The following is a 10,116-nucleotide window of genomic DNA, read 5'->3' as shown; positions in this document are numbered from 1 at the left end:
AGGCTGCCTTGGGGAGATGTTCGGCCATCTTAGAAATTTAATAGGCAGCTACTCCTTGGCCGAATGGGTGCTTGGAGAAACCAACAATTAGCACACCATGCATTGTAGCTGGCCATGCATGAATTCTACCATACGTTGTATCCACCCATGCATGCACCTTGGATTAATGAGCATTCATGCATTTGGCTGCACCTAAAAGACTATAAACACATTAAAACAAATTAAGTTCAGCTGTAACAAAATAAATACTTACTTTAGATACTTTAATAAACATCTAATGAAGCTAAGACAAATTAAATATGGACTAATTAAGACACATTAATTCGGCTAGCTCCAACTATACTAAAAACATTCAATAAGCAGTAATAAGCTAAGAAACTAATAAATGAGCTGAAAAAATAAACTAAATAAAGTAATCACTTAGTTTATTCTAGCAATAAAGCAAAAGAACTAGAAATAAATTAAAATGAGCTTAAACAAGCTGATTTGAGCTGAACGAAGCTCGGGGAGCTGGAAAGGAACTAAGGTCGACTTGCAAGAGGTTGCAAGGAGTCCTCGTTGAGTTGGTCCAGACTTCTTCATGGGGTTCAGACAATGATTCAGCCCATATTCGTGGTCGAGATGGCCTCTCTAAAGAGCTTAGCTCAAGCTCGCGTTATAGAACCATTGGGCAGCATCTTCGGTTCCTTGCTCAAGCTAGGTGAGCGTCAGGGCGTGCTCGCATCACATACCAAGCTTCATCATCCCTCACTCATATAATTTCTCTCCAATCATTTTTATTTCTCCACTATAAAACATTTCTCGGTCTTAAAAGTTTCAGCCAGTAAAAATATTTGGTTTACATTCGAGGTATTCTTGAGTCTTCGATGATCCGATATCACTTCGAGCCACAAACATTTCATATATCATGCCGAGATGGGATCATTGCCTCCAAAGCCTATCCTAGGAAAGTCAGTTATGGGATGATTTTGCTTTGTACGGTCAAGGGTGGAAGTCGATGTAAAGGTCTCAATCGACAACCATTATGCAGTAATGGATCAGGGTATAACGAGGGAGCCAGTTGACGGTCGTTACCTGACCACAAGCTCAATCTTTTCGAAATACCTGAAAATAATGCCCTATAAATACCATACAGAAGTTTGAGGTCATATTCATACGAAAAAACTCTAGGGTTTCTAACCGGAGTAATTTTTTTCTCCATTTCCAAGCAACCGATACCTTTAACCTTTATTCTTGTTCAAAGGTTGGCACCGTCGTGAACACAAGAGGACTCTCAGGCAGGGAGCGGCTATTACAATGCAATAAATGTAATGCTCCTTTCGGAGCGACGACAGTTGTCGTTATTACACAACCCATTAATAACTACAACTACTATCGCACCGACTCGAGTTTGACCTCTACTATGCCGGAACATTTTCTCTCCTCCAAAAAGCCCTCTTGTGTCTACCTCGGTGTCGGCCTTCAGACAAGAATGAAAGGTTAGAGATACAGGCTAGTTGAAAATAGAGAAAAAAATTACGTTGACTACATCGGAAGTCCCCAGATTTTTTTCGTATAATTATGGCCTCAATCTTATGTATGGTACATATAGCGCATTGTTTGCGGGTATCCAAAAAGCTTAAAATCCTGACCGCGTATTGACTGTCACCTAGCCGACCGGTTATACTCAAACCTGTAACTGCATCATGGCCGCCGACTGGGACCTTCACGTTGAATTCAACCCCTGATTGTATCAATTATTATTACCCCAAAATCAAATTTCCCCACAATGGGTTTCTAAGATCATGGTTCTATCCCGCTGTGACATGTGAAATGTATGTGTGCTAAGGTGAATTATCACATCCCCAACCCTGCAAAACTACCTAAGAATTTCTGTCATTTCAGTCTAAAACCCTTAACACTTTCAAAATACCGTAAACCTTAAAAAGCCCTAAACCAAAACCCTAACCCTAATAAAATTAAAACCCTAACCCTAAGAGAGAGAAGGGTGTCCAACTGGACAAGTTTTTCAATTAAATCAACCTATATCCCTAATTAAATTTGAAACCAACATAAAACCTTAATTAAAAAAATTGAACTATAGGCCTTATTTGCCGTTTATTTGTTCACCAGTGGATAAAATCTAGTTATAAGAAAATAAATATATAGCTATTTCTTAATCTTTATTAGTGAATTTATGATAACTCCACTAACAATGGATAAAAACTAATCCAATTATTGATACTCAAATTTACAAATTAAAAATTTATAGCTTCATGTTAATTTTAATGACCCAAAAAGTAAATCTGTAAAAGTAACAAATTTGAACAGTTGATCAAGACCTTTTACCAGGGCTTTAGCCGTTGACTCCCCGGTTATCAAATTACAAAATTTTTCTTTACAAAAAAAAAACCACATTTCTTGAAAATCATAGGGAATAATTTTCAACTGCTGCCATTTTAATTGTGCCGAGTCCCGAAATGCAGCAAAAACTTCTTCCCTCGAATCTAACGGGACCGCAACAAAATTCAAAGAGCTAATATATTCTGTACATTTCGTATCACCAATTATATCTGCAACTTTGAAGAGCCGACAAACCATATTTCTCCATATGAATTCCATCATCTTGTAGAAACTGTTACCTTCATTTCTGCCCCATTCTCGTTTTCGTCCTCATCACTATGGTCTACAGATGGTCGTTTCAATCTCTGGAATATCTCATCTAGGGACTCTGAATTAGATGAGCTCAAATGGAGGACGATAAGTTTGACTTCCTGATTCTGGCGTAGGGGAAGAAACCTTTTAGCCTCAATGCTTGCTTTAATACTTTGAAAACCAGATTTCATCGATCGTCATGTTGTGGCCAATCTAGAGGATGGCAATCCCTTCTAGTTACCAGAATGAGATTCGGTGATTATGTTATTCTGCACTGTTTTCTGATTTGATACATGTTGACCCTGTTCTTTTATCATCACAGTATACTTATGGCTGATGGCTTCTCTGCTTGTGCCATATTTATGGGTCTCTTCTTTCGAAGTTCTTAACGGAGATCCCTTCACACCATTGGTGGCTGAAGTTGTTGCCTTCATTTCAACAACCGTAGAATCCTGAGCAGTTCACTTTGAATCACAAACTGAACATCATTTAACTATAGGTTTTAGATGAAAAAGAGAGATTCTTTCTATATATGATTCATAGCAACTTCTATTAGTTGCCATACAATAAAGTAAATTGACAGATTCTTTTCAGATCGGTTACGTACTGTCATATCCAGACTCGATATCAGCACCATTGAAATTCCTTGCCAATGGGATAACTTGTTCACCAACCTTGCATCCTTGTTCGAGCCAAGATCGTTCTGTAAAGAAGGCAACTTATTAAATCCTCATCATATTTCTAAATAATTCTTAGCAAGGAATTTAAACCAAGACAATAGATATTTGCAGAATTCATAAATCAATGCTACTATTTTACCACAATAATACTTCTTTTTGTTATTACCAGATTCATAGCAGTAATTATCTATTTTACTATCTTTATGTTTTACAGTCATAACGTGTCACATAAATAGAAAAGGCACAACCAATAGCTAGTAACTGATAGGTAATATCATGCAAATGTCAAATACACTTCTTAAACTTCATTTCTTAGTTCTGAGCAACTAATTTAGAAATTGAAGAGTATTTATATAGATGGTTGAGAAGAATGGAGCATTGGGTTCCTTACCCTTTTGTAGGATAATTAATCCCGAGGAATCAAATCCATCCATATCATCAGCGTCAGTTTGAAATCGCAGTCTCTTCCAATTCCCAAAAAAACCAACTACACGATCAAAGAAATTGCTAGCAACTAACAAAGTATATACAACCATGATAAGTGGGATAAATATGGTTGAATCCTTCTCCAAAAAAAGGGACAGCATCGTCAATGTTCCCCATCGCTGTAACAAGAAGTTCAAATATAACTATCAAGAGTTATGCCAAGAGAATGATGAAACTTAGCACACACTCCCAATTTGATGGTAAAGCACCTAGGTTCCAGGTTTTGAGCATAGTAAAAATAAAAACAAAACAAAAAGATAGGACCAAATATGATACAATGCAGTATATTGTGCCAGCAAAATTTAGAAACTGGAGGTTTAGACAAGTTTTAGATCAGACACAAAACTCATAAAAACATACAGTAGACAAGAAACAGAAAAAGAACACTGGGAACCAAAAGCTGCTTTACTAAAATTGCATTGATATTACAAACAAGTATCATGATCTCTTTACAGAAATTCCAAAGTATACCGAATAAGTGTCCACTCATGAAGTGACTGAAAGCCGAGGTGCAGCATGGCGTATAATGAAAGTTCAGCTAATCAAACTAGAGCACGCTAACACTTTTATTTTCCCCTATAAACCAAAAAAGGTTTTAACATTTTGAAACAAATTAAGAAGATACTTTTATGTCGTTATCACTTCAATTAGTTTGCCTATTACAGATCATATGTAAGATGCCAATCTTGCAATCAAGAGGGCCAAGCCATAAGCATTAGAGTCACTAGACATACAGATAACCGGTGAATGCTATAGGAGAATTACCTTCTCGAATATGGTTTTTTTACCACCACAGTTAATAAGATTGAGAAAGTTGTATGAAATCGGAGGAGCATATCGAGCAACCATCCTAGTAGAGTTGTTAATGAGTAAACTGAATTTCAAAAGAAAAAATAAAGTAAAAATAAAAAACAATAGATCTCCAAGGAACAGCTTACGAACATATCATGAGCAAGCTGACTGAGCTAGTCCGCCATGGTGTTAATGAGTAAAACATTAACATTCCTATCTCGAATAAAGAGTAATATGTGTAGATGCAGATATACATCAGAGGTATAAAACAAAAGACCTGGAAGAAGAAGTAATTACCAGAAAAGTAGGGAAAGAAGAGGATAGTGCAGAAGAGAATAAGTTATATATAGGGGGCATATAAAATGGAGATATGATGTCAATGGCAACTCCATGCAAAGGTGAGGTAATTTTGAAGTGGAAACGTATAGAAGGCAAGAAAGAAGATTAAGGACGATAGAATGTCAAATTAACATTTTAAGAGACCTAGCATTTCTTGCCCAATCAAAAAATAGAACCAAGATTACAATATCTCTATGAAATTACACAAGAAAAATACAAAAATTTTACTTGTACAAGCACCTCCTGCTTCTTTACTGAATATATAAGGATAGAGAAAATAGATAGGTGTAAAAGTGTAGCCTCAGCTAGGAGAATCGTTGCAGACATGTTTCCAAGTACAATAGCCAAGACCTTCCTTAGTTGTTTCCTTAGGATGCATAGCCAAATAAATTCTGCAAAAGGAACACTACTTAGTTCAAGCATAGCAGATTAAAGCCTCTTATAAAACATCTTGTCCTTAAGGATACAAAAGCCATTATATCCATCCTTAAAGGACCTGAAACTATTGGAGGATCACAATGGTCCCCGTCTATCAGAGACTGGTTGCGACAAGTTCAACAGAAAGATCGATGGCAAAACTTTAATGAGAACACACACACACAGAGAGCTCCAAAAAGAACAAAGTTTTTGGGTCTTCCCAAAACAAAAACAAAAAAAAAACAAAGAATAATGAAACAAGGCAACTACTGATTCTAGAATATAAAAGCAAGAGAGCTCCAATTACCCATTTTATCCAAGAGCATTCCCATTTTCCCAAAGCGACCAGATGTGAAACTTGAAACATATTTCCTGAAATGACATCATATACGAACAATAAAGGTTCAGGAAACACAGCTAGAACATAAAAAATCTAGAACAAAAGAAGACAACAAGGTTAGAAGGACACCATCCAGTTGAATTGCGACGTTCGTAGTTTTTTACTGTATCTTCAAGCTGAAGGGCCTCTATAACATAAGTCATGTACTCACTGCAAAACCAAACATGTGTAAGATACAAAAAAGCAAATGCTTCAAATACACTGCTAGATTGAAGTCTCTATGCACCCTATTCAGTCTAGGAATTAAGAACAGAAGTTCGTCCCACGATACATCAACTAAGGTTTATAAGAAAGAGAGGACAATCAATATCACCACTTCCCAAGCACATTTAAAACAGTTTGAAGATGATTTACAACTTAGAACCAAGTAAATGCTCTGGATTAATAACATGCTTAAAGTCTAAAATCAACGTTCATTTTACCTTTTATACCAATAATACTCTTCTCGAGCTAGCCGAAGATGACGCCTGAGTGTTGCCATAGATTTCTCATCTGAATCATAGTCCATATCGTTTTCTCCTAGCAGACCACCTTGTGGCTTAAAAGACAGGTCTTCCCTAAACTGGAGAAAATTTGGGATACATAAAGTCATGTAACATTCCAAAAAAGCGAACCTTGTTCATAGAAATGTTTGTGAAAAAATGCAAAGAGATACCATTTGAGCTAACATATTATCAATAACATCCATGTATGGTCTCAAAGGATCACGCTTGGACATCTGATTGGATGTTGCTTGGGCAACCTGATGTAAGAAATAACCAGTTAGACAAAAAACATAAGGATTAACTTTGAATAATCAAAGAATGTTTAACCTCTGAGGAAAAATTGGAATGTTGATAAACTGATTGCTGAAAGCATGAGGAAACTTCAAATGTTTCATTTACAAAAATCTAAAATTGAACAAATATACATGTCCTCTTATCACGACCGTGTACACGCGTATGGTTGAGACTGAATTACAGTGAGATCCTGACACTAATATGCGCATGTTTTAGAGCCACACATTATTCTACAATGATACACACACAATATATATATATAAATATATATGCATAAATTATTTGAATGAAGGCAGGTGTGCATCATATGGGAAAGATATTTTAAAACTTTAATGGGGCCAACAAATACCACAATAGCATTTGAAAGTTCTTGATGAGTTTCATCAAGCTTCACAGTCATTTTAGCAATTTTATGAGAAAGAACTTTTTGCCAGATGGTCCAATCTGCCTTTCTCCAAAGGGTCTTTGGAACTTCACTAAAACCAAAACCAAGAAGAAATGCACCTATAACAAGCCCAAAAGTATTCGACAAAGCCATTGCTAAACCAAGGATCCCAACACTCCCGTCAACATAAACTTATCAAGTAACAGAAAATAAGAATGTGTCAGTTGACAAGAAAGGGAAAGTTTCTAACGCCCACTTTTCTATACTTTATATAATCTATCACTTCAAAAACATCTGCATGCAACATATCTGATCTAGAAAAGAAATTTCAGCAAATAGAATATGAACAGGGATGAAAAGAAATCCAAAGTCTTAAGAGAAGATATAAAAACATGATACAATTTCAAATGTAATTCAAACCTTAATAAGCATCCAAGAACATATCAGAAGGACTATAATAAAACGAAGAAAAGTAACAATAAGTAAAGAAAGACAAGCGAACCAGTTCCTATTCATCAAGATGAGGAGAATAAGTCCTACAAGGCCAATAGAACCCACGACTGAATAGAAGACTAAATTGACACGCACACTAGTCTTCAATCTTTCAGTCACAGAGAAGTCTCCAGCATCTTCAAAACCCTGAATAAGGGGCACCACAACCTTGCTTATAACATAATTTAATTATATGAGGAAATGCACCACAATCTGCAAAACCATATAGAAGAATCATCTCTATTCCCAACAAAATAATCCCACAACTTAACATAAATGAAAATACAACAAATGGATAAGTACAACCACCAGTAATTGTCATTTCAAGCCCACATGAAAAAGTTGTAATAAATCACAACAATATGAATACAGTGCACCACCTTTGAATTATTTTAACCTTAGCTTATAAAGTAGAATCTAAAAACTTGAAAACCTATATCCATCCCGAAAGAATTAAGAAAGTTCATTTACAGGAACTACAATCAATTGTGCCACTAAAGAAAATTGATCTAGAATACTCTAAATGGCATATCCCCGTGAATTTTAGTTCAACAAAAAAGGCATCCATCAATAGAGAAACCAAATAAACTAGTGCGAAATTCAATGAAGAATGAAACGTACCATGTAAGGAGAAAAGTACCCCAATAAGACCAACTCTAAAAAAACGAGATTCCTCCATTTTCAATATCATTATCTGGGTTCGATATCGTCTGCACTAAGTTAACATTATTATTTTTAATTTGTCTAGCCTAACTTATTACAATATTAAAAAAGAAAGAAAGATAGATCCAACAAATAAAGTACATTTCCGAACGGAATTAAAAAGAACAAAGAATTACCGTTCAGATATCCGCGGGGACGAGGATGATAATGGAAAGAGAACAGAACCAAGCGTATTCGACGGTGAAGAGGACGTAACGAGGGACATCCGGGCCAACGAAGTACCTCAAGGTGAGAATAACCATCCCTAAGGTTAAAGGCAGCGAGATCAAGTAAAATACCCACATATCCCCTTGCCTTTTCCTCTTCCACGGATTTTCTTCTATTGAAATCACAACCAGTCATGGTGGTTGCTTCTTTCTATCTATCACGGTCGGTCGCGGTGGTTGCTTTGTATTGTGCTCAACGCTTCGTGCGGGATTTCGTGCGGTGTGGGGCAAAAATCACAACCAGTCATGGTGGTTGCTTCTTTCTATCTATCACGGTCGGTCGCGGTGGTTGCTTTGTATTGTGCTCAACGCTTCGTGCGGGATTTCGTGCGGTGTGGGGCAAGGCGTTTTGGGACTAACGTTGCTTTAGGCTTGGGAGATTTAATTAACCTTTAGATGGGCTGATTTTCGTGATTGGGGAAAATTTTGGGCTTTATAAATGAAAAGGAAAAATGAGGACAAGACATGATCCGATAGAGATTTAAAAATCCGATAAGGGATAGAATCAAAGATGTTTCATATTTTTAAACTGTTGCCAATTGATGTTATTATTTTATTTTTAAAAAACTTATTCTTTTGCCCCTAAGTTTTAGCTCAATTGGCATGGGTATTATTGTTAATGCAGGAGGACGTGGGTTTTAATGGGTTAAAACGCATTATTCTCTTATTTATGGGTTGAGGAGGGGCTAGCATATATGATCAGAACTTGTAATATAATTGTTCAAAAAAAATTATCCTTTTATGTGGTTTTTTATATTATTTTTTATAATATATGTAGTTAGATTTTCAGAATACTATCTCGATATTTATAGGTATGGAGTTTGTTGAGATTTTTCTACTTGATCAAGTTTTTCACATCCTATTGGAATCAATGTAATTATTTTGAAATGATCGCAATACCTCAACACCTATGAATGTCGAGATCCTTATACAATATATAAACAATTATATTTATTAACAGTAATAATAAATTGCAATGAATATAAATATACATCAACATACCTCTTCATCGACTTGTTGATTGATTTCTCATCACGTCCAAATAAAGTCCTTTCAATAATGTGTATGATCCAAACAACCCCTAAGTTTGTTTAAATATTTAATGCAATAGGTGATTATAAATATTGATAATTGAATACACCTTAAGATATTGTACATAATTATACTTTTACCTTCTATTTAGAGGGAACTCTCATGATTAGGAAGAGATGGGCCCTAACCATGTTATCTTTATCCATGCCCATGTTTGCAGAAGCAGCCAACAACCATTTATCTCATCAATCAATTCTCAAGTCGCCTTATGGAGCACCCGATACAAATACATCAAATTCGCTAAACCCCAATTGAATCGATTGATCATCCAAGAAAACTCTAGTGAGGAAGATACATGGACCTTATTGCTAGTCTTGTTTGGCAACAAAATTCCTCTTAACATCCAAAACATCTAAGCTTTTATAGATTGATTCATCTCCTCCACAGTTGCAAATTGTGAAGGGGCTAGTTTGATAAACCTCTCAAATCATGTGCATTTCACACAATTGTCATCTAATTCTTCTTGTCCTTATCCTTAAACGGGATGACACCCAACAAATGATGGTACTTGTGCTCCACGTTGATGCTACTAGCTTCGATTAAGCGACATCCTCTAGTATTATAGTCACTTCCCCACGTGAAACTGTAATGAATGTGTTTTCGCCATCCATTTTTCTAACAAGACGACAAGTGACTTCAGTAATTTTATACTATGTTGAGCATGAACAACTTGGTCGTGTCACTGTTTAGA

The 10,116-nt window shown here is 35.9% G+C and overlaps 1 protein-coding gene across 1 annotated transcript; it reads right to left on the bottom strand.

Moving 5' to 3' along the window:
• Window positions 1–2,453: 2,453 nt before the first annotated feature.
• Window positions 2,454–8,740, bottom strand: LOC105762061 (uncharacterized). Its single transcript, XM_052625220.1, is given in 15 exon segments — window positions 2,454–3,112; window positions 3,242–3,337; window positions 3,706–3,859; window positions 3,861–3,951; window positions 4,552–4,650; window positions 4,739–4,869; window positions 5,160–5,323; window positions 5,656–5,720; window positions 5,818–5,898; window positions 6,171–6,310; window positions 6,404–6,490; window positions 6,877–7,103; window positions 7,407–7,572; window positions 8,022–8,114; window positions 8,244–8,740. Coding segments are annotated over 15 exon segments (2,274 nt in total). The 5' UTR covers window positions 8,412–8,740; the 3' UTR covers window positions 2,454–2,600.
• Between the last annotated feature and the right edge of the window lie 1,376 nt (window positions 8,741–10,116).

Source organism: Gossypium raimondii, chromosome 12, assembly GCF_025698545.1.
Source record: "Gossypium raimondii isolate GPD5lz chromosome 12, ASM2569854v1, whole genome shotgun sequence".
NCBI lineage: Eukaryota > Viridiplantae > Streptophyta > Magnoliopsida > Malvales > Malvaceae > Gossypium > Gossypium raimondii.
This window is presented reverse-complemented; position numbering and strand designations above follow the sequence as displayed.